At 39.3% G+C, this 25,985-nt stretch overlaps 1 protein-coding gene and 1 pseudogene across 1 annotated transcript in view; one reads left to right on the top strand and one right to left on the bottom strand.

The window, feature by feature from the left end:
* SYN2 (synapsin II) overlaps positions 1-25,187 on the bottom strand; it is a 204,383-nt gene extending 179,196 nt beyond the window's left edge. Inside the window, exon 1 of the mRNA XM_049642737.1 lies at positions 24,625-25,187. Within this exon, the coding sequence (XP_049498694.1) occupies positions 24,625-25,010 (386 nt within the window). The 5' untranslated portion in view covers positions 25,011-25,187. The remainder of the gene's footprint in view (positions 1-24,624) is intronic.
* LOC125930738 (40S ribosomal protein S20-like) lies at positions 19,049-19,762 on the top strand (annotated as a pseudogene).
* Positions 25,188-25,985: the final 798 nt, after the last annotated feature.

The raw sequence follows: 25,985 nt of genomic DNA, 5'->3' as shown, positions 1-25,985 counted from the left end.
TCTCCCAGCTACAAACAAAATGTTAGCAAACCAAACCTAATAATATATAAAAGGGATTATATACCATGACTAAATGAAATTTATCCCAGGAATGCAAGGTTGGTTCAACATATGAGTATCAGTTAATGCAATACACCATATGAATAAAGGATAAAAACCACATGGTCACTTCAATAGGCATAGAAAAAGCATTTGACAAAATCTAACACTCTTTCATCGTAAAAACAGTCAGCAATCTAGGAATCAAAGGGAACTTCCTCAACCTCATAAAGGGGATCTATTAAAAAAACAAAAACAAAAAACCCAAAACACAGTTAACATTACGCTAATGGTGAAAGACTAAAGGCTTTCCCCCAAAGATCAGCAATAAGACAAAGATGTTTGCTCTCTCTACTTTTACTTAGCATTGTACTAGAGATTCCAGCCAAGACAATTAGGCAAGAAAAAGATATAAAAGGCATCCAAATTGGAAAGAAAGAAGAAAAACTATCTCTACTTACAGATGATAGGATCTAATATATACAAAATTCTAAGAAATATATACACACAATTAGATAATTAAATTAATAAGTGAGTTCAGCAAGGTTGCAAGAGGTAATCAATATGCAAAAGTCAGTTGTATTTCTATATATAGTAATAATTCAAAAATGAAATAAATAAAATAAGATTTAGAAAAGAACTCCATTTATAATAGCACCAAAAATACTAAAATTATTGTGAATAAATGTTGAAAAGGAAGTAGAAGACTTATACAATGAAAACTACAAAACAGTTTTGAAAGAAATTTTAAAAAATCAAAATAAATGGAAAGACAACTATGTCCATGAATTGTAAGATTTACTAGATGTCAATAATCTTCAAAGTAATCTATAGATCAACGCAATCTGTATCAAAATTCCAGCTCTTTTTGCAGAAATTGACAAACTGATGCTAAGATCCATCAGGAAATTCAAGGAACCCAGAATAGACAAAAATCTTGGAAAAGAAAGTTGGAGGACTCACACTTTCCAGTTTCAAAACTTACAAAATTACACAATGAAGACAGCATGGTGTTGGTATTGACGTAGAGAATGAACCGTTGGAATCTGCTGGATCAATAGAATAGAGCTGAGAATCCAAAAATGAACCCATAACTCTACCATTAATTGATTTTCAACAAGTGTGTCAAGACAATTCAAAGGGGGAAACAAGCATTTCCAACAAATGATGCTGGGAAAAACAAATATCCACATGTATAAGAACCCAACACGTAAAAATTAATGCAAAATGATTCAAAACCCCAAATGTGAGAGATACAACTAAAAACTAGAAGAAAACATAGATCATGTAAATATTTGTGACCTTGAAATAAGAAATGGTTTCCTAGATATATGTCAAAAACACAAGAAATAAAAAATAAATTGGACTTCATCAAAATTAAAAACTTCATGCTTTAAAAAACAATATCAAACAACAACGTCAAATAAGGAAGACAAAAAAAGTGAAAAGACAACCCAGCGAATGGGAGAAAATATTAGCAAATCATATCTCTGGTAAGGTCCTTTATATCTATAACATGTGAGGAACTCTAATAACCAAAAACCCAATTAAATCAACCCAATTAACCCAATTAAAAAATGGGAAAGGATTTGAATAGACATTTCTCCAAAAAGCATACAAATAGTCAATAAGCCCATGAAAAAGATGATCAGCATCATTAATCAGTAGGGATACGTAAGTCAAAATCACACACACTAAGATAGCCATAAAAAAAAAAAGGACAGTAGGTATCATCAAGGATGTAAAGAAAGTGAAACCATCAGACATTCCTGGTAGGAATGTAAAATGGTACCAGCCACTTTGGAAAACTGTTTGGAGGTCCTCAAAAAGTTGAAAAGAGTTACTACATGACCCAGCAATTCCACTCTGGAGAAATACCTAAAAGAACTGAAAACATATGTTAATGTAACAATTTGTACATAAACACTCATAACAGTCTTATTCATAATAGCACAGAAGTGTTAAAAACTCAAATGTCCATCAACTGATAAATGGATAAAATATGGTTATCCATACAATAGAATATTGTATAGAAAGGAAAAAAGGAATAAAATCTATAACAAGGAACCAAGTACTAGGCTGCCTGGGAGGCTTAGTCAGTTAAGCGTCCAACTCTTGATTTCAGCTCAAGCCATGTCACACTGCCAGTTTGGAGCCTGCTTGGGATTCTTTTTCTCTCCCCCCGCACCCCTGCCCCACACCTCACCTGCTTACTCTCTCTCTCTCAAAATAAATAAATCAACTTTTTTTAAAAAAGGAACTAAGCACTAATAGATGCTGCAATGTGGATAAACCTTGAAAACACTATGTTAAGTGAAAGAAGCTGAACATAGAAGAAAGGGTCACATATTATATAATTCCACACACATAAAATGTCTAGAATAGGCAAATCCACATAAACAAAAAGTAGATTAGCCTGGGGCTAGGGAAAGGGGATATGGGGAACGACTGCCAAAGGGTATAGGGCTTCTTTCTGGAATGATGAAGATGTTCTGGAAGTAGTGCTGATGGTTACACAACCTTGTGAATATACTAAAATCAGTGAATTGTATACTTTAAAAAGGTGATTTTTTGAGAGAGAGAGAGAGGGAGCGAGAGAGCATGAGTGGGGGAGGGAGGACCAAGGGAGAGAGAATCTCAAGCAGGTTCCATGCTCAGCAGGGAGCCTAAAGTGGGGATCAATCCTATAACCCTGGGATCATGACCTGAGCTGAAATCAAGAGTCAAACACTCAACTGACTGAGCCACCCAGGTGTCCCAAAGGTGAATTTCATAGTATTAAAATTATATCTCATTTTTTTAAAAGAAAGCCCTAGCTACATAGCATATCAATCTCCTGCTCTGACTCATACCTGGAAATTATCTAAACTCATCACTAGCCACAGCATAGTCTGCTTCATTCCCAAAGTGGGGTAAATACTAGAATTGCTTATAACTTATTACTTTGTATACCTTCTACTTCTGATTAAATGTCAATTTTCCAAAACCTCTTTTCTGACCTTGATGCCTTAAGTCCTTCCCCTAAGCTTTTTCCCACTCAGCTGTGAAATTTCTATGACTCTAATAGCATAATTATTCTGCCTTCAGAGTCAAGAAGTAGAAAAAAACACGGATTTTCAACTCAGACAAAAATTCAAATCCTCACCACTTTCTAGCTGTATGCAACTTTGGGGAAGTTACTTAACCATCTGCTTATATGTAAAATGGCAACAGCACCTCTCTGAAAGTGTAAAGATTCAAAGAGATAATATATGTTAAGTGCCTAGTCATAGTAACTTTTCAATGTCAGTTCAGTCCTTCTCAGTTTTGTAAAATGGATGAAGCTGACATTGGCCCCAAATGGGCAGATACTGTGCCCCAACATGAAATGTGTCCCCAACCAGTGGATCTAGGGACTCATGATATCTAGGGACGTCTCAAGGGCACAAATGAAAAAAATGGAGCAAATGGGTGGGACACCTTCATATGTGTTTAATTTGGAACCTGATTCCCAACCTAATACAATTCACAGGCTCATTACATCAGGTTCTGAGGCTCTCTAGGCAGGGAGACAGGTGTTTGACAGAAGAAACAAAAGGCACGCTGCTCCAATTACCACAAATGCAATGCATTACAAATAAACACATGTTTCCAGGGGCAGAATGAGGAGATCTGAAAAGCCTGAGCCACAAGACTGACTCTAATTTTTCACACAGGAGGTAAAACTACAATCTTGCCACTTCCACCTCTGATGATGAGTTTAAATGGGAAGGACACCACTGAGTTCATTACAGTGTGGAGACTGGCTGCCCATCAACAGAGCCTCTTTTACTCCCCTAGCCTTTTGTTTTATACAAGAATTACACATATATCTGATACTCTAAGCCAATTAAGAAGAAGAAATTAGGATAGATCCAAGGCTCTCTCTAATCAAAATCACTTCTTAGTGTGTGAGCTTCACAATTGCCATAGCTATAAACACTGCTGTGCGGATCAAGGGTCCTGAATCTAAAGGAGCCCCAAATTCATCTAGCAGTGCTAATTCAAATGATGTTTACAATTTTTCATTAGTCCTCATCACTATAACTATAATGTTCAAGACCCTTTAAAAAAGAGCCCATTGACCTCTCAACCCATATCATCTAGCATTCCTTTGTTCCCCTTTTCATCATACACATATCTACACCAAGAATACAATATTTCCAAAATAAGTATCTTTTCATGCCTTCCTGCCTCATTCCTCTTCCTGAAATGCCTTATTCCCCTCAATCTCCTAATTCACCTGTGAATTTCTATTCTTCCTTTAAATTCAGCTCCGATGCCTCCTCTTTGGTTAATCCTTCCCAATCTAGACAAAATTAAGTATACCTCCTCCATTCCCTCAGGGTCAGAGGATAGCATGAAGGCCTTGTGCATACAAAGAAAATGTTAAAGGTAAAAATTTTGCTCATCCTTGTTGTGCCATTCATAATCTTTCACAAAGTTTTCACAATACTTTCACTTGTAAGAGATCTTCTAAGTCTAGTGGATTTCAAGAATATATTTGTTATATAATCCTTTGCTTTAACTAAAATCTCAGGAGAAAGGTCAATACATACGCAACAAATAAAACCAGAGTTGCTCTGGTTGTAATAATACAGAGAGGATCCAAAGTATCTCCACTTGAGTCTTCCCACAGTAAGCCCCGAGAATGGTCTGTGGAACCAGTTACCCCAATCCAACACCTTCTTTTTATAAATTATAAAACTTCAATCAGGAGAAGGGATATGTGATATTTAAGGGCATACAATAATTTAGTACTAGGGCCATGTCTCCTGTCAGCTAGCCCTATTACTTGTCATTCTTGTCTTCCTACTCTTGGGGGTAAAAAGCTACATGAAGAAAACTGATGAGAGAGAGAAATAAGAGGTTTAACTAGCCTTAAAAATGCTATGGGAGCTTCTTCCGTCAGCCTGCCAGCTGGAGCAAAAGATATGCCAGTATAATACCTACCTTGAGACAGTCTTAATGACTGGCTGCTAAGAGATTCCGTGGGGAGGCAGAAGAGACTGAGGGACTGGGGCGGGGGAGGGCATAGGGAGGGTTACCTAGTTAGGAGGCTGCTGTTTGCAGGGACAAATAAGTACTAAGTCTCAGAAGGGGGCCCATGTATAGTATGGGCTTTCAGGGTCATCAAGAAGGGGGCATTATAGAAGCTTAGCAGGTATTGGTTATGTTGTGTATCTTGACTTGTGTTGTACTTTATACTTTGCAAAAACCCAATGAACTATATATTTATTATTTGGCACTTTAATACTTCAATGTTTAAAAAGTTTACCAGGAAAACAGGCCTCTGGAAGAGATAATAGACTGAAGGTCATAAGGCCCCAGAGCTCCTTTAGCCAAGGACTACACTCTCTGACATCCTTGTATCAACCCCTTCTTCACTGTCATGGTCCCACTACTATAAGCCTCCAGTATCTCATAGATGGACAACCAAAATATGCTCCTAAAGTCTCCAGGCCAACACAAGTTCTTCCTCCTCCATTTCTACACTGTCTCCAGATAAACCTTCCCAAGGAAGGCACTGATTGAATCACTCTCTTGCTCCAAAACCTTCACTATTCCCCACTGACTACATCTCTGAGCTTTGCATTCAAGGTTCTTCTTATCAGATCCCAATCTACTATACCAGGATCAGCTCATGATTCCTTCTTATCAAATCACTGACTGCATCTGAATATGGCCCACTCTGCCATACTTGTGTTGTTTTATCTTCTTCTTGTTATTTTCATTCAACCCTAGGAAAAGGACTGAGAAAAAAACTAATCATTTGCAAAAGTAGTAAAAAGCTTAAGAAAGTCTATTCACCCCTCAAAATTACCCCCCATCCTCCATCCTCCCTATTCCCTTGGGGGAAAATAATACTTTAGAAAGTTCTATTTCATCTTCATATGATAAAGATTGGCAGCAAAATATAAAAAATAAATCTAGCTCCTGGGAAAAAATAAAAGTAACTTTATCTCCCTATTTTTGGTTTCCTACATGAGATGGTGATGATAACAATGATTTTTTTTCCACATAGCACTTCAGAGTTTACAAAGCACTGTCATAAACCACTTAATTTCAATAAAATCTCATGATAACCCTAGAAAGTAGACATTCTCATTGACATTTATACATAATGACACCAAGGCTCAGGTGACCACTAAGATTACTTTCCAATTCTCATATTCCTGGGATTCTCTGAGATAGATAAGGTTTATTTCAACAACTTCCTACTACTCTTCTGAGCATCTCTCACCCCATCTCCACTCCTTCACCACCAGGTGTCTATTCTATATTCCATCCATACGGAGTGTTGCTCTCAGTGTGGTTGTAATCTCCAATATGATTCCTGAGACCACCATAGTCATCCTCCTATAGGTATTAATAAATTCCTAGAGGACTCCAAGACTAGAAAATCTTTAAGATCCAAAGAACAAATCTTAAATGGTGACATTTTAGGCAATTTAAGAAGAGATGAGAATAATATTTAGAGAAGGAACTTATCCAGTGCTCCCAAGAAATTCATATTCCTTCAATAATTTTTTGAGGCCTACTATCAGCCAGCATGCTAAAAAGCTGAGGCAAATAATAAAACATAGCCTTTGCCCTAAAAGAACTCACAGCCTAGTATAGACCCCACGTGCAGTACTGATTTTAGCTCAAAGAATCCAACTCTTGACTCCACCATTACAAAAGTTTTTGCCAAGTTAGATGTAATCCCCAGGAAGACATTCTACCCACTGTCATCCATTCCTCCTCATCAACAATAAATGTCCCATTCAAAATCAAAATGTCCCAAGCAAATCAACAAGTAAACTTCCCAAGTCCAGAGAAATTGTTTCACATATTTATAAACAAACATTAGGGAAAACATTCAACTTTACCTGTATTCATAGAAATGCATGTTAAAACACTCAAATATTGGGGCGCCTGGGTGGCGCAGTCGGTTAAGCCTCTGACTTCAGCCAGGTCACGATCTCGCGGTCCGTGAGTTCGAGCCCCGCGTCGGGCTCTGGGCTGATGGCTCGGAGCCTGGAGCCTGTTTCCGATTCTGTGTCTCCCTCTCTCTCTGCCCCTCCCCCGTTCATGCTCTGTCTCTCTCTGTCCCAAAAATAAATTAAAAAAAAAAAAAAAATTAAAAAAAAAAAAAAAAAAACACTCAAATATTGCTTTGGGGTGGCTGGCTGGCTCAGTCAGTTAAGCATCTGACTCTTGATTTCAGGTCATGATCTCACAGTTTCTGAGTTCAAGCCCCTCATGGATTCTCACTCTCCCTCTCTCTTCTGCTCCTCCCCCACTCTCAAAACAAATAAATACACATATTTTTTAAAAACACTCAAATATTGCTTTTACTCCTATTAATATTAAAAAAAATAATAATGTGCTGAAAAGTGAGGTAGAAATGGTTGATGGACTACAAACAGGAAAAACTTTTTATAGGAAACAGTATAGTAATATCAAAAGCTACATATTTCATAATTTTTTTATCAAGTAGTTCCTTTCCTGAAAATTGAGAATGCCTATAGTCTTACCTGAAAATTGAGAATGCCTATAGTCTTACTATGCAATAATCATGAAAAATTTGAAGTCAATACAGTTCTCTAATAGAAATATAATTGGATAAATCATGGTACAAGTGCTATGAAAAAAATATATAAGTAACAACATGTAAAAATTATAACTGAAAAAACAATATGAAATTATGGCTACATAACAATCACAATTATGTGAAAAATAAGTTTGCATATAGTCAAATATTGGAAGAGAATGTGGAAAAATGTAGAAGCAGCTTCTCTATTGCTATGGCAAAATTATGAGAGAAATATGTTCTGTTTAAAACTTTCTTTAATCATGCTGATATACCTATAAATCCTACTTTATTACATTGCTTGTTTGACTATCTTTCCAAATAAACTATAAGTTTTGTGAAGATGGGACAATGTCTCTTGTGCTCAGCATTATAGTGCCAGTTCCTACAGAATAATTCATGAAAAAATGAATGAAATAACATGGGAAACTTCATAATAAATACCCTCAAGATGGAGAGGGAAAGGAGACCACTAAAAGTAAGCAAAAGGCTGATCTGTACATGCCTTTTTTTTTTTTTTTTAAGCTCTATTGATGGGAAAAACCAAACCAACCATTGAAAAATCTCTGGGAAGTCTTTATTTCCTCAAGACCACTGCTGAGATGCTCCTAAAAGGTGTGGAAAAAGACAGAGGGTGCTAGGTATTCCCAGGATTTGGGAGGAACACATGGAATCAGAAGGGACAGGAGCTTCATATCCTTGCCCTACCCCCAAACCCACTGCCCTTTGACTCTCAGAACTTTGCATATAATTATTGCTGGAATTAAGGGGTAGGATGTAGCAAGAGGGACTGGCTACCTGAAAAAAAGAAGGCAGAAAAAAATAGATCACAGAGAACAGTCTTTTTAGTAGGAACTTAAATTTGACACCATCCTAAAATCTGGCTAAGAAATAAATTTCCAGGTACAAAGGACAATAAGAAGCTTTAAAGGAATTGAGCTCTGGAGTCAAAAATCCCCTTTCCTGACAACTTAAAATCAGTCTGAAATATACCAGAAACACCAGAAGGATTATAAATCATAAAAATATTATAAGTATTAACAAAAACACATAGGGAAAGGAGATTATCTTTAAGTTGTTTTTCAACCAACCTACGCAGCACCTGTCACAGGCCATACAGGCTCTTTCCAGCTTAAGCAATTTTTTTATCCATCCTTAGTGCTTTTAGGCAAAAGTGTCCTAATTGACTAATGGCTCAGAAAGTAGTTTAGCTACATAGAGAAAAGAGGCACTGAAGTAAGGAGAAAAAAGCACAGAGAAAGAAGAATCTAGATTTTAGATGTCACTCTACCTATTTCATGTTGTAACTATATACACAAATCACAATCTACCTGAGCTTTGGTTTCATAATCAAAACAGGAAGTTATACCAAATTACATCACAAGGTTAAGGTGACAATTGAGTGAGATGACACCTGCAAGTCAAAGTACATAAGAAATTATCAAGTTTTACTTATATGTATGACTTTATTACAGAATCCTAAATTTCCTTCCAGGGTCAAAGTTAAGTTGAGTATATTTTTTTCAACCAAAATGACTGCATAAGTCATCTAGGAGCTAAAGGAAAATCAGCCTAATCCTACTTTGCCAAGTCAACTGACAATTTATTCTTTCAAAGAGAAGACTTTTCGTGTGGGCAAGTAGCAATAAGGAAGGACTCTCCTCTGCTCCCAATCTTAGGGCTGGAATTCCACTATTCGTTATTTAGGATTAGAGAAATTGTTCTATTTTCCAACTCCTTCTATGAAAAAGCAAAAACCTGTGAAAAGGAATTGCCAATAACCATTAACAACTTCTAGCTGAGCAAAGATTAATTTAGCCTACTGAAAATTAAAGGCTAGGAGATAGGGACACCGACAATAATCTGGCCTACAATTTCCACGAACCTCCTGACTTCGAGGAGGTTCCAACCACCACTGTGTCCAGACACTAAAATTTCCTCCAAATTCCTCATTTCAGCTCCTAAAAATCACCAGACTAATTCTTGCACTGAAAAATAAGACCTCCTGTCCCAAATTGTTTCAGAAAAATATGTTTACCTCTGGAATGAGTGCCACCCAAGTCACAGGACATATGTCCATGGACTCAGAATGAAAGGTGTCAACAGGGAGAGAAGGCACAGAAAAGTAAAACAGCAACAACAACCACAACAAAATTCACCACCTCCACAGTTCTTACTATAATCAACAGCCCTGATACTAGGAAAAATATATTTGCTCCCCTAAATTCCTACTCCTAATAACTAGAAAAACTGCCCATGACAATACTTAAGAGGAAATTGAGAATTCTTCTTCATATCAACTCTCAACCCTACCTGTTGCAATAGCTTCAGTCCATATATATTTAAATCTGTGTGTTACAGTTTGCTATTTGACCTCACAACAATCCATGAAGAAAGAGGGGCAGGCATTATTACTACAATTTTAAGGATGAAGAAACTGAGATTCAGAAAAGGATAGCAACTTGCTATACCTGAATTCACCCAGACCATCTGACTCCAAATCTCCTATGCTTTCCAGAACATTATGATGCTTCTTGAGGTTTTTTGGTTCCCTTCTTTCCAAAAAGTATCAGTCTCAACCTTCCTGTCACCACCTTCCATGGCACTGTTCATTGGCTTTTTGTGTCAGAACCCAGAAGTTTCTGCAAGAGAATTTCGAGGTAGCATTAAAGAGAAATCATTAAGCTTAATATCCTTGGAAAACAAAGATGTCTGTTAAATGGCTGAAAGAACTGATATTCTTGTCCACTTAATATAAGCTTCCAACTAGATTAGCTATCCACCTAGTTCTATGACACCAGCAACTCTGTCTAGGAAGCTAGTAGAAAAATATACAAAATCCAAAGTCAAAGAAGTTTAGTCCTGGGTTCTAGTCCTGACTCTATCACTTCCTGGCTATGTGAGCTTGGGTCATCTCCCCATCTTAATTCCTTCATGCATAAAATGAGGATAACATTAATTATGCCCCACAAATACTATCATGTAGAGGATTAAATGAGACAATGAATGTGATAGCACTCAAAGAACAAAGCTATCTCAAAAATATCTTCCCCCAAGACTTTCAAAACACTAGTAATCAATGTTCTCTAAACTATATGTAACCAACTACTACAACCAAAATGAAAGAATATTCATCTAGGTTTGTCCTATTTTTTCTAAATTATTTTTAGTGTCATGGAAATCTGTCTACAAATAATTTTACTTGACTTGAAGTCTCCTACAAATACTCATATGGTATGCTGTTGTCAAAATCTGCTCATCATGGTGGAACACTTATTGAACATCTCTATGTCCCAGACTATGATTAGATGTTTTCAGTTTATTTCAATAGGTTCTCATAAGAACCCTTTGAGATATATTTTATTTCCTCTTTACAGATAAAGAAACTGAAGTTCAGACAGAATAAGAAATTGCCCAAGGTCAAATGTGTGTCTCTGTCATTGAAGATAAGAAACATCAAGGTGTTCAGGGGCAAGCAATTTGGAACACTGTTCTCTAGTGATTACACAACAAATTGATTAAAAGCATGGACTCAGAACTAGATTACCTGGGTTCAAACCCTGGATTCACTATGAGCTTTAGTTTCCTCACTTGTAAAATTAAGTTAATAATAATAACCTATTTAATAACCTAGTAAATAAGTTAATAAATCTGCATAGAACAATGCCTGTCATATACCCAATAGATTATGTATTATGATCATCATTTCTCCCACTCTGCTTACCCAAACTTTCTCTTTTCCCTGCCCTGAAACCTGTACACTAACTAGCTTAAATCTTCTCTACACACACATTACCCATTACTGTTATGCTTTTGCTTTCTTTTCCTTTTAAGTGAAATGCATCTCTCCTTCCTCATTAATCTAAATCTCCCTCAGCCTTGAAAGGCTAGCTCAGATCTACCCCTTATGTGAAACATTTTCTGATTTCCTCAGCCCACAGCAATCTCTTCCTTCATCTGAAAAACCCTTTATACTGTCAAACAATCTAAACTGTAGAACTCACTTGATTTCTAAAAATCACTTGATTTCTGAAGATAAATGATTTAACACAAATCCCTAATTTTTGAAATAGAAATTGAAGCTTAAAGACTTAAATTGCCTTTGGTGACACAAAAAGTTAACTGGCAGAGTAGACACTTGAATCTGGATATTTTAAAATGTGTTCAATGTTCTTTCTACCATACTCTCCTAATTTTTGTCTTCCTTGAGATTCTGCACAACTTCTCAAGGCTGAAAGCATATATTCTATAATTATCTAAGTATTTAGCTGGTTTTGTGGTCTTAATGGCAACTAACACACTGGAGTTAGATGTTTGCTGATTGATTAGCAGATCAATCTTTCATTGGTGCCCTTTTGTCTAATAGGTAAAGCATTAATTAGCACTCAACAGAATTTAAATTCTCACCATCAGGGAATAATAGGGGCTGAAGAGGGAAACATATCCATATGTAACCCTAGAGTTGTGTCACAGGGTCTACCACATCCCACTACATACCCTCAAATTTGGAGCCCTGCACCATGAGACTTGGGGCATAGGACACTCCAGCATGTCCCCCCCACATACAGCTCCCTCTCTGGATTATTACTGGAACCTGGAAGTATAAAAGAAACAGTATTCAATTGAGTTTTTATTATGAATATTAGGGCCTTTCAAGGATTAGAGTCCACAACAGAACAAAAGGGACTTCAGTTGCCTCCTACAAAGTCCAAGCCTCTTTTTGCAGGATTACCTCAAGCTAAAGTTACTGCATAAAGTTGCTAGGTCTCTTGAACAGAGAAATAAATAAGAGGTATATATCCTGGAAAGTTATTATAGCTGTAATTAGGAGGACTGGAATGGATGAATGGTCCTAGACAGAAGGAAAAAAGAAAGAACTGACTCCAAAATTTGAGAAAGGCTCAAGTAAGCAAAGACACGTTAGTGGCTAGGCTGAAAGAGGGGAAGAAATCGAGAGTACATGGCTATTCTCCCAAGAACAAGCATGGAATGTTTATGCCCATCAGAAAAGGGTATGTTAGAGAGTGGAAGAGCAGGTTTATCATCAAGGGAGGCTAGTAACAATAATTAATGCTTTTATACCATTTTACAATTTATAAAAATATTTTTGGGGCCCCTGGGTGGTTCAGTCGGTTAAGTGTCCAACTTCGGCTCAGGTCATGATCTTGCAGTTTGTGAAGTTCGAGCCCTGCATCGGGTTCTGTGCTGACAGCTCAGAGCCTGGAGCCTGCTTTGGATTCTGTGTCTCCCTCTCTCTGCTCTGCCCCCGCTCATATACTCACACTCACTCTCTCTCTCTGTCTCTCAGAAATTTTTTCATAAGTCATTGACTGACCCAACAAATAATTATTGAAAACCTTCTTTGTCATACCAAATGCTGGGGATACCAAAATTAAAGTTATAGTCATTGTCTTCAAGGAGATCTCAGTGTTGAAGGTGAGAAGATGAGAAGAGAGACAAGTAAAACCTGATTATAATACAAGTTAATTGCTATGAGACAAGCAAGTATATTATGGTTTCTAACACAAATTGAAAGAACTAAGGAAGGAGTAAATCTAGTCTTGACTCTATTAACAGTCAACAACTGAACTGAGTCTTGAAAATTATTCAGGCAAAAACACAGAAGAAGCCTTTCAGGTAGTAGGAGTAGTAAAACATAGGGGCATGGCACATTCCATTAAACCTGAGTAGTTTGTCATGGCTATCAAAGTGGGTGGGGGTCAAAGACAGAACTGAAGAGGTAAGCAAAGTCAGATCATGAAAAGCTTACTGTGTATTTCAACATTTTTCAGTCACAATGTTGTTTAGTTCTCCAGAATTATCCTTTGGGTAAACCAAAAGAATTTTTTCACTAAGGAAAAAGAAACAAGCATGTTGGGTGGCCCAAGATGAGTATTTCATGCTGAGGGAAGAGAAGAACTTCAGAAAAATGAGCTTCTTGAGAGCTAAGTGTCAATATAATCTATGGAGGAGAACCTCAACCCTCTCTCTGACCCTCCCCTGTTCATGCTCTGTCTCTCCCTGTCTCAAAAATAAATAAAACGTTAAAAAATATATTTTAAAAAAAAGAGTTATATTTGCAGTAAGTAAAGATGATTTCCAACATAATAACATATACTCTAATCCTAGAATACTTCTTCCTCACCATTGTTCCCTTCTATCCTTTTTTTCATTCTCTAGATCTCACTCTCCTAGGTTCAATTTGGCAAAGATTTACTGAACTCAAACTATGTGTCAGACACTCTGCTGGATGCTAAGGATATAAAAATGAGTAAAACCCTAAGCCTGCTGCAAAGAACTCTCTATCACATAAACCAATCATTGTGTTGAGTCCAGTGATAAAGATATCCACATGACTGAAAGAGGGCATGGAGCGGACAGAGATGCCCGATATATTCCAGGAGCTAAGAGAAGGATTTCTGATAAAGGAAATATTCATCTCAGTCTCAAAAGGTGAATATGCGTTTAGTCAAGAAAAGGAAGGAAAGTAGAAGAAAAGCAATTGCAGGAGGAGTGGACAGCATAAACAAAGGGAAGGAATGCCATAATGTGTATATGGAACTGCAAATAGTTCAATAATCCTGTAAACTGAAGTTTAGGGATGGAAATGGTTAGGAGATTGAAGAAGTAAGCAGGGGTCAAATCACAGGAGGCCATGAACTTTACATATCAGACATGGGATAGGACACGAAACGCATTAAGCAAAGGAGTCAAAGAGTCACATTTGTATTTTAAATAGTTCATTCAAGCTATTAAGTGGAAATCATGATGAGGCATGCAAAAGTTCTAGGTGAAATTAATGAGAAATTGAAACAGACAACTAATGGTGTCCTCAGTTGAGACAGAGAATATAAGAAGAGCTGGAATAGGAAGGGAAGATAAGGAATTCAATACTGAAACAAATGACCTTGAGTCACCTTTAGCCACCCAAATGGAGATGTCCAGCAGGCAACTAAACATACATGTAAAGATCAGGACAACGTTCTGGTCTAAAGGTTGAGATTTGAGAACTGATTGCATTTAGGAAGTAACTGAAATCTTGAGAGTGGATGGACCAGGGAAAATATGTAGAGTGAAAAAGGAAATGGGCAGAAGATGGGGCCCTGAGGAACACCTACATTTAATGAGGTAAGCAAAGGAAAAGACCAAGAAGAGAAGGAACTTTAAAAAGACAGTATGAAAAAAAGATTGCCATATTCAGAAACCAAGGGACTTCCAAATAGAAGATAAACAGTATCAAGCCAATCAGTTAAAGTATAGACTGACACCTTCCTTTGGATTTAGCAATGAGGTAACCTAGCAAGAACAATTTCAGTATCATGGAAAAGGTAAAAGCTCTCAGTGCAAGGGGGCAAATATAGGATAAGGAAGTGGGGACAAGAGTGAGATTTCTCTTTCATATCTGGAAGAGTGATTAAGAAGGCAAAGAGCAGATTTTGCTTGTTCCTTTCTTTACAAGGATGGACCAACCAGTAGAAAACGAGAGTATGAAAAGAAGGAAATAGAAGGGGTGAAATTTAGAGCAAAGACATGGAGAAGGCTGGAGGAGATGGGGCTTTTTTAAACAATAGACAGTATCCTCATGCTCTGAAAATGGGATAAAGAAAATGAGCATTGAGGTAAGAGAGAGAAGCAGAAGAAGAGCATTTTAAAGGAACTGTGTAATAATAGCAGAGAATACTGAAACCCAAGTTAGGTGTTCAGAAAGAGTGTAATCCAGAATATAGCCAAAGTTTAGGATTGAGAGAGTAGTGACAAATGAATCTGAAAAGATAAACTGGAGGTTGTAAATAATCCTCACAAGCAACAATGAGTTAGAGAAGAATGTTTAAAAGGAAATTAACTCTAGAAAATCAGTGAATGCTTTTGTTTTAAGAATACTCTGAAATTGGTTAAGCTTTGGGTCAAGTCATGATCTCATGATTCATGTGTTCAAGCCCAGCATCTGGCTCTGTGCTGACAGCTCAGAGCCTGGAGCCTGCTTCAGTTTCTGAGTCTCCCTCTCTCTCTGCCCCTTCCTTGCTCGTGCTCTCTCAAAAATAAGTAAACGTAAAAAAAAAATTTTTTTTAAGAATATTCTGAATGCAATATGAAAGATAGATTGAATAGGAGAAAATAATACAGGAACACCTTTTAAAGCCATTCTGTTTCTCTCTTCCTTCATTTCTCCCTCTGTAACCACCCTTCCTTAATTAGTCACAAGTGAAACTGCAGCAGAGCTATTTTAGAATTCATTTATTAAATAAAATAAGGATTTATGTGGTCCTGTCCCTAATTGTTAATATAGCTGAGTCAAATGGGTAATGTTTCTTATTTAAAAAAACAAAAAAACAGACTAAATTATGTTTCCTTTCAAAAAATACCGAAGAAAACCTTCAAAAATTCTGGGTATGAACAGACTTCAATCTAAAAAAATTAAGATATTTCTCACCCCTGAAATGTGCAAAATAGATCATAAAACTGCACAATAAGATCTGGGGAACTCAACAAAAGGACCAAGATAGGTTGGGTACCTGCATGTGGAAACAAGGAAGGATGCAACAATCACTAGTATGGCTCTTTACCCTTTACAAAATGCTTTTCCAAAACCTTGTTTTATTCAATTCTCATGACATCGCTATGAGATATATATGCTATTATTCCATTTTACACATAAGGGAATTTTTGTCTGTATTATTCCAGAACCCAAAATACTGTCTGGCATATAGTAAGTGTCTAATGAAAAATGTGTCAAATAGAGGGAAAGGGGGCTCAGTGAGGTTATGTAACTCTGATAGGGTCATATGGTTGATGGTGGAGCCAGGTCTCAACCCTAGGTCTTCTGACCCTTAGTCCTATATGTTCATATTGTTTCATGCTGCTGAAAAGAGAAGTGTAGAGCGACTGAATATAATCATAATCTGCTTTGTAATTTTACATGAACTGATTACAATTTCAGAAATGCCTGCTGTCAAGCAACAAACAAGGCCAGTATACTTCCTCCCATTCATAGGCACGCTGAATGGGCATCTTTAGAGTTCAGAGATCTATGGTATTTGCTCACTTTATTCTTTCTATAGGTCTCCTGCCCTATTCTAGGTTACTTCCTTCTGCTGCATTGAAGTAATGTCTGCAGAATAGAGAAACCTTTTTTATCATCCTCTCCTCTCTCTGGAAAACTATATGTAGCCTTGTGGTATTCAATTGCATCTATGTGGAAAGCTAAAACAAAGAATGACAATGCCATCCAATGAGTATGCAGAAGGTCCTACAAGATTTAGAGGGGCACATATAGCATGAGTGCCATTAAACACTAAAAACAGTATGCAACTCTACATCCTGAGGCCACTACATTTAACCATGCCCTCACTCTCCTTAAGGATATGATCCTGGGGCACCTGGGTGGCTCAGTCGGTTAAGCGGCCAACTTCGGCTCAGGTCACGATCTCACGGTCCGTGAGTTTGAGCCCCACGTCAGGCTCTGTGCTGACAGCTCAGAGCCTGGAGCCTGTTTCAGATTCTGTGTCTCCCTCTCTCTGACCCTCCCCCGTTCATGCTCTGTCTCTGTCTCAAAAATAAATAAATGTTACAAAAAAATTAAAAAAAAAAAAAAAGGATATGATCCTGAAAAAGCTGTGTATATATAAAATTTTTGTAAATTGAGTAACTCCAAAAGCAGTGGGGTGCTTACTATTTAAGTAAATCACTGGATTCTACTCCTGAAATCATTATCGCACTATATGCTAACTCACTCAGGTATAAATTTAAATATATATATATTTTTTTTAAATTAATGAATCATATGGTAAATCATTTTGCAAAAGAAACAACATTTTTATAATAAAAAATAATCTAATTTTTTCTGCTGGCAAGTTTGTCTTTTGTGTGTGTGTAGGAATCTGGCAATCTGGGTTCAGATCCTGAAATTTCAGCTTAACAGCTTAACTATTTAATTACTTTTATGTTAATTACTTTATGATTAACAAGTGATTACTTTTATGAGTTTGTTTACTCATCTATGAAATATTCTTTCTACTGTTCAGGATCACTGTGAGAATAAAGTAAGACAATGTGTATGCGTATGTTATATAAACTGCTCAGCACAGTGTATATGGCAGGGATCAAGAAATAAAGGCTTTCAGCCAATACTTCAACATACGTATACAAAAGTTCTTAGGTCTATCAGGAAGAAAGAAATTCAACCACATGTCCCCAATTCCCATCTTTGAGGAGGTAAGAAAGAGCTACTGAATGGAGAGTACTCAAAGATGAGCCTTTCATCCAAAGACATGTTTAGTCATTTATTGACCTATGCCTCTTCTTCCAAAGATTTACAAGCATTATGCCATAGAATAAATTATAAAGTTTTTTTTTAAAGAAAATAGCACAAAACTGTAACATGGAAATAATATAGTGCTGTAAAGGATCTTAGAGAATGTCTGTTTCAATCCTCTCATTTGACAGATTTTACAAAATCAACCAAGGAGGCAAAATAGTTTACCTAAGGATACACAATGGCACATTTTTAACGGCCTAATCATTTCTACCCACATCTTCATTTCCCAGGACAACCCACCTCTGTGTTCTCATAGTATCGTACACATGCTAATTACCATACTATAATAAATCCTATTTAAATATCTGTCCTCTTTGGGGCACCTGGGTGGCTCAGTCAGTTAAGCATCTGACTTTGGCTCAGGTCATCATTTTATGGTTAGGGAGTTCGAGCCCCGCGTCAGGCTCTGTGTTGACAGCTCAGAGCCTGGAGGCTGCTTCAGATTCTGTGTCTCTCTCTCTGCCCTTCCCCCCGCTCACACTCTGTCTCTGTATCTCTCAAAAATAAATAAACGTTAAAAAAATTTTTTTTAAATGTCTGTCTTCTTTCCTCTTGGACTGGAGGATCCTCATAAACAAGGCCTATGCCCAACTTATCCTTATATCTCCAGCATCTGGCTTATGTTAGATGTTCAGCTGCACTGAACATATCCCAGTTAACTGTTTTACCAATTTTAGAGGAAGGTATACAACTCTGGAAAACTTACTGTTTGGGTCTCCACTACTTCTTGCTTAGCAAGATACTGAAAAGGCTAATGTTATTAAAGATCTGAACTTGGTACAGAAAGACAGGAAGCAATCTCAAGTAGAGAGGGACACTGGTAAAAATGGGTCCCTGAAAGGAAGGTCATCATTGTACCACAGTCCAACTAACCTTATATTTTTGGATTTTGATTACTAGGCCTCTAAGAATCTCCTTCAACCACTTTACAATAACCTTTCCTGAAACAACAATAACACAAATAAGACAGTGAAATTGGTGTGAATATAGCATGATACTCGTGTGGCTCTTTTTAAAGTATGCATTAAAGAATTCCACAAAGAATCTTTAAAACAGACAAAAATAGTATTTTTAAGGAGAAAAAGGATTAATTTGAGGGATCTGCTTAAAGAGTGACTTAAGAGTAGAAAGACCTCTTTAAGGAAGATGCGGTCGCAGCTATAGTGGAGCCCTGGATGCCTTGCTCCTGCTCCTGACTCACCAGTGTTCACTCTTGCCCAGGAACAAGATGATCAGGAAGCCACTCCACAGTCATGGCTTTTAAAAGCACTGGGAAAACACTCAGGAACCAGAGGCAGGAATTCAACAATTCAGAATAACTCTAACCAGCCACAACCCGGTATCTTTGGAGAACGTATGTGCTGACTTGACCAGAGGTACAAAGGAAAAGAATCTCAAAGTGAAAGGACCAGTTCAGTTGCCAAGACTCTGAGAATCACTAAAGGAAAATCTCCTTGTGGTGAAGGTTCTAAGACTTGGAATCATTTTCAGATGAGGATCCACAAGCGACTTACTGATTTTCAGTCCTTCTGGGATTGTTAAACAAATTACCTCCATCAGGATTGAGCCAGGAGTGAAGGTTGAAGTCACCATTGCAGATGCTTAAATCAATCTTTTCAGTAAATTATATCAGTTATTAAAAAAAAAAAAGAGTAGAAAGAAATTTGAGTTGGAGTCAGATGATGTAAGTTCTAGTCTCCATTCTCTAACTTCTTATTGGTGGGCAAATCATTCCATTTCTCCACAGCTAGATGATCATTCAGGTTCTTTCGAGTTCAAATGCTATAATTATAAAAGGAAAAGTCTCTATCAGTCCTTGAAAGAATCAGGGATGGAAAAAGATAAAAGTTAGAAAGGTAGAAAGATAGCAAAACAGAGGGATAGAGTGGTACTGTGGTATAGTGGGGAGAGATAGCTTAGTAGAGAGACTGAAGTTCTAGATTCTAGTTCTGGTTTTGCCATTAACTAGTTAAATAACCTTGAACAACTCACTGTCCCCTCTTCAGATCAAGATTTCTCCCATTTATAAAGTACCCAGATGATCTTCCAGCTCTAACCATCTAGAATTCTAAGCTATAGCCTACTGCTCTTACGAACAATGACATTTTATGGAATCAGTGTGTTTATGTTCACCAGTCAGAAACAGGACACACAGACAAAATATTTAGCAGACAGAAACCTCAAACCTCATTTGAGCTTCCTCCCAAGTTCCAATTCAAATATTTTTCTAGAGCCTCTCACAAGCACTGGTTCAGACTACCATACTTTGAATTCCCCTATTCTTAATAATATGGCCAAGGTTGGACCATAAAAGAACGAAAGTAGGTGCTGCCTAGTAATTCATCAATCCAGTCTTTTCACGGCCTTTGTCTTTTCTACCACTGTACTTTCCTTATACTATCCATTCTCCGGACTGAGCCAAACCTATCTTTTTTTATTCGAATTCTTCAAGGTTCAATTCAAATCTCAATATTTCCATGAAGCATTCCCTTCCCACTTCTAGCCCGCACCCATTTTTCATTCTTTTAAACTTCTATAGTACTACACTGCTATGGTAGAGATTCAATAATATTTGTAAAAAGCTTATTAATACAACATTTCACATATAGCAGTTACCCAATAAATGACAGTAGTTGGTGTTGTTGCCACACCTTTAGCACTAATTACATACCGTTTAGTTCAGTGTATCTTAAATTTAATGTGCAGGTGAATCACTTAGAGATTTTATTCAAATGCAAATTACGATTCAGTAGGCATGAGGACCTGATAATCTGTAGTTTAATAAGCTCCTGGTTGATGTCAATGCTGTTAATCCAAGGACTATTATTCTTTGAATACAAGGGGTAGTTTTTAGTAAATTAAAAAAAAAAAAATGTATGCTTATCTATCCATCTTGACAGAAAGATCTTAAAAGAGAGATACTATGTCTCCTTTTTCTTAGAACATATACCTTATACAGAGAAGATGCTCCATAAACACCTGTGGATTTACCATATCTGCAGTTTCTAGAACATCTAGATAGTCTCTAGAATGCCTGTGCTACACTGATTTTCAAACCAAACATTGAGAGATGCTAAGATGAAAAATTTCACTTCATCACTGTTATTGAAATCACTGAAAATGGAGTCAGGAAAATCTGAGAGAAAACTTACCTTTTCACCAGTGAGAGTGTAATATGCAGAAAAAACAACATATCCAAATGGACGCTTGTTCCTTGTTTAAACACAGAGATCATTAGAGTTCAGTGATTTTATTTTATTTATTTATTTTTTTAGAGAGAGAGAGCAAGAGCAGGGGAGGGGCCAGGGAGAGGGAGGGGGAGGGAGAGAGAGAGAGAGAAAAAATATCTTAAGCAGGCTCCATGCTCAGCGTGGAACCTGACTCAGGGCTCAACCCCACAACCCTGGGATCATAACCTGTGCTGAAATCAAGAGTTAGATGCCCAACTGACTGAGTCACCCATGTGCTCCTAGAGTTCAATCTTAACTGCACTTCAACCTTAGACATGAACCTTAAAAGAAAACATGCATTGTCAGGCAATATGTATATATTTTTAAAATATTAACAATAATTACTAATAAGGGATATAATGATCTTGATTTCATTTTTTAGTGAAGCAGATACATTTTTTCAATGATTCTTCACTGCACAATTAACCTAAAGATCTTTAGCAACCAATGAAAACACAGTTCAATCAAAAGAGACAGAAATATCCTCCAATTTTCCCATCAACCTAGTCAGTGGCAAAGTCCCCAAATTCCATTGTTCACAATTACACTGGTAAACATTAGAAGGAATCTTAATCTATATTAAGGTTGCTCTGAAGGCTGCCTATTTAAAGCCCTTCTTTTAAATCTCCAATTATTTAAATGCTTGTTAAAACCCTCTTTATTTTAGCATTCTATAATTCAGATGAGACTGACATTCTTAAATTCTACTGGGAAGTTACACTCTGACTTCCTAGTCAAGCATCAGGAAAATAATAGTAGGCACATATGACACCTGCTCACTGGTATCTAGACAGTTTAAACAATAAAACAAATTTACTAAAATTTGCCTTTAGAGCAAAAAGCACCTTGTTAAGGCACTCTGCTTGTCATAAGCAGGCACCTGCTCCTTAACTTACAGAGAACTTCCAATAAAACCATTCAACAATATTTAACTGAGATGTTTTTAACACATTTAGGCATGATATCAGACAAAATCTGCAATCCTGAGAAATGCTATTAAGCACAGAAACAGAGAAGCATCAAATGCTGTCAAGCACTAAACTCAAACTGGGTTTATGAGTTTTAATAAATCAATGTTATTACTTCAGAGAAAATTCGAAAACAGCTGGGAGTCAGCCCAAAGGAAAATGGCTTCTATTACTTCCATCAAAAGTCTAGTCTCCAGGGCAAAGCAAATTCTCTGGTTCATGCCGGGCAGGCAGTCATCCTAGAGAATAAAATACCCAAGAAGAGTTTCAAATCTCAAGCCACTGAAGCAGTTAGTGATAAACACAAATCTACAGCAGCCACATCATACACGTACAAATGAGTGTCTTCCTACCTGCAGGTACCTAACTGGTAATTAAACCCAAAACAAATGCCTTCAACAGGATAGGAGATCAGGACAAGGTACAGGAGTGTCAGATTCTTGCGTAAAAAAACGAAGCACCAATATCATTCCCATTTTTCCCCTCCTTTTCCTGGCCTTTCTTCAAGACTCATCTTTTGTGAAGCTTTCTCCTATAACTCTGGCTCTCCCATTCACTTCATTTATTGAATGCCTGAAACACTAGTCTGAAATAATTCTAGATTCTTTTTTGTTAACCATTTCATGTTTCCATTTTGTCTCCCCAAATGTGAGCTCTCTGTAAGGCCCCTACAGTGCCTACCCTATAGAGGGAGCTAATTATTAATATTGCCAATAATATAATAACAAAATAGTAAGGGAACATAGCATAGTGGAGTGGCACTACTGGAGTCAAACGGGCCTAAGTTCAAATCGTGGGTCTACTATCTGCTGGCTCTATGACTTGGAACACATTATCCATTTTTTGTAAGCCTCAGTTTTGTGGTAAGAATTTAATGAGCTATATATTAGAGCACCTAGTACAGGGTTTGACATATAACATATGTTCAGTAAAGCTTAGTTACCTACCTTTCTCACCTAATAAGCACTTGCTGATTTGAACTAAGAGTAATTACAGGGGGCTCCCTATGGTACCATCATATACTCTTAACTTTCTGCAAACACTCCTGCAAGTACCTTTGTCATTTCCTAACAAAGGTCCCTTAAGATTTTTTACTCCACTGTTCTGAGAAAAGGCAACTACGCAAGTCACCCAAATGACTATTCAAAGTAGTCATATTAGGGGCCAGCCGGAGTGCATCTCCACATCTACATCTCACTTCCATCACACCCACGCCAGTACTCCCTCCCTCCAAGTCTCCCAGTGAGAAAATGATAGAGAAAAGCAGTGAAGCAAGCCAAAAGAGGAAATAGAGATAAACAGCTCTGTGGTCCCTCTGTGCCTCACTCTCGAGAGGAAGCACATGGGTCCAGTCTGTAACCTCAACCCCTGTGAGAACGAAAAAAATAAAACCCTCCCCGTATTCCTGGGGCGGGGGCAACCAGGATCTTGCCTCTTCATTTCTTCAAGCCCTTCACCAATCAATTCCACCATCACCACCCACCCCATTCATTCCCTGGGCCAACTTCCTGCTACATAAAATAGAACCTCTTTAAACTGATGTGTCTTAAATGAACCTCATTCAGCTTTTACCAACTAGAGGTAACATTTCCCCCCAGCCTTCACCATTCTAAGTTGAATATCCCTTAAAAAAAAAAAAAAAAAAGAAAGAAAGAAAGAAAGAAAGAGAGAGAGAATTCTTGAAGTTGCCATCTACTGCATTAAGGTAGATCTCTATTTGTTTGTGCCCCTTTAACGATCCAGAATATTTTACCTCAGTCATCTTTCCAGCTGGAAAAGGCCATCACTTCCACAACCCCCTCCCACACACATATTTTTTCCTAAAACAAAAACAAATGAAAAAATCCACAAATCCCCTCCCTGCTGCACAAAATACAAGAATTTTGATATTCTTAAACAGACTTAAGCCACGCTCCATGGGAACAAGTCTCTGTACACCTGGGCTTTCACATGTGTGCCTTGACCAACGTTGATGTCACTACGGATACAAGCCCTCATCCAGCCAGGTGAAATCTATCCCCACCACCCTCTCCCCGCACAACACCGATCTCCACTGCAAATTCACTCCGTGACTCACGATATAGAATTGTTGTTGGCTTTGAATGTTTCACCTGAGCTTTGATGTGTCTAGGCTGAAAGTCGGCTTCCTCTGCACCACCTCCCCTTCGAAAACAAACAAACAAAACTCTATTTTTTAAGATTCTTCCCTGTTGCAGAAAGTAGCTCTTTTTATGTGTCGTGAGGGATTTGAGAGAATCGAGGAAATATTTCACCTCAGGATTCACCTTTCCACCGCCCCCCCCCCCCCACGCCCGCTCACCCCCCCTCTCCCCCCTGCGGGACCATGCAGACCCCCCCCCCGCCTTCTCCCGGGTCCGAAACGTTTCCTTGGCGCCCCGGGACCGCCTTCCCCGCGGCCTCCACAGCTGCCCGGCAGGCCCCGGGAGCCCCGAGCGGCGGCGGCGGCCGGGCACCTACCAGTCGGTGTGAGGCTCGTCGACGACCAGCAGCACCTTGGCCTTCCTGGCGGCGGCGGGCGCGGGCGCGGGCGCGTCCACCAGGCCGGCCGAGGCGGCCGTCTGCTTCACGGCTTGGGACAGCGAGCTGAAGAAGCTGCTGCCCACCGACGGCGCCGGGGCCGCCTGTGGCGCGGGTTGCGGCGCAGGAGCCGAGGCCGGCGGCGGCCTCCGCTCGGGGCCCGGCGAGGCGGCCGGGGGCGCCGACGAGGCCGAGGCCGCGCCCGGACCGGGGGGCGGCGGCGGCGGCTGCTGGGGCTCGGGCCGCTGCAGGTCGGTCATGTAGCCATTGGGCAGGTTGGCGATGAAGCTGCTGTCCGACAGCCGGCGCCTCAGGAAGTTCATCATCTGGCTTGAGGGGCTGGGGGCGCGCGAGGCGGCGAGGCCGGGCGGCGCGGAGGGCGAGACTGAGGCGGCGACGGCGGCTGGAGCGCTGAGGCGGCTGAGGCGGTTGAGGAGGCTGCGGCCGGGTCCGCGGCGCGCTAGCCCAGCAGACAGCCGCGGTGCACTGGGCCGGGCGGGCCGGGCGGCTGGAGGCTCCGCGCCAGGGAGCGGGCGGGGCCTGGGGCGGGGCCACTGCTCGCCCCGCCCCGCGCCGCAGAGCGGGCGCCGCCCCCGACTCACCGCCTGCGCGCCGGGCGCCTAAGCCGCTAGGTCTGGGGTCCTAACCCGCAGGGACCGCCAGGTCTCCCGCAACCTGAGCGGAGCTCTGTGGGGAGAGCGTGGGAACCAGTCATGCTCCCCGAAAACAGGGAAAAGGGGACCGAGACCCCTACCACCTATTTGGCTGGGGATGAAAGAGACAGGTCCCATCCGATATGGAGACGAAGGAGACTGTCCCCACGCTCTTTGGAGGGAAGAGAGGTGTCAGCCTCCCCACCATTAGTTGAGGAAAAAAGCCAGTCCCGTGACGCTGGCACGCGTACACACACACACACACACACACACACACACTCCCTGTAGTGAGAAAGAAAAGAACCACCTCCTTTCCCAAAGCTAGGAGAAAGGTGCCATCTACTCAACCTCCGGGTGAGGGAGGAAGGAATAATCTGCACCCACTAGCGCGCGCGCGCGCACACACACACACACACACACACACACTCTCTCTCTCCTCTCTCTCTCTCTCTCTCTCTCTCTCTCTCTCTCTCCTATGGTGAGACAAAAAATAACTAACTACCCCTTCCTCAATGCTGGGTGAGAAAGACATCCCTTCCATCCCAAGGTGACGCAGACATGACCTAGTGGGAAAGCAAAAGGTCATCTCCTCTACTTTGGGGAAATAAGGTAATAGATCCCTCCACCGGGTCTGCGGGGTGCATTTTT

This window comes from Panthera uncia, chromosome A2, assembly GCF_023721935.1.
Source record: "Panthera uncia isolate 11264 chromosome A2, Puncia_PCG_1.0, whole genome shotgun sequence".
NCBI lineage: Eukaryota > Metazoa > Chordata > Mammalia > Carnivora > Felidae > Panthera > Panthera uncia.
Note: the sequence above shows the minus strand (reverse complement) of the source record. Positions and strands in the feature narration are given on the sequence as shown.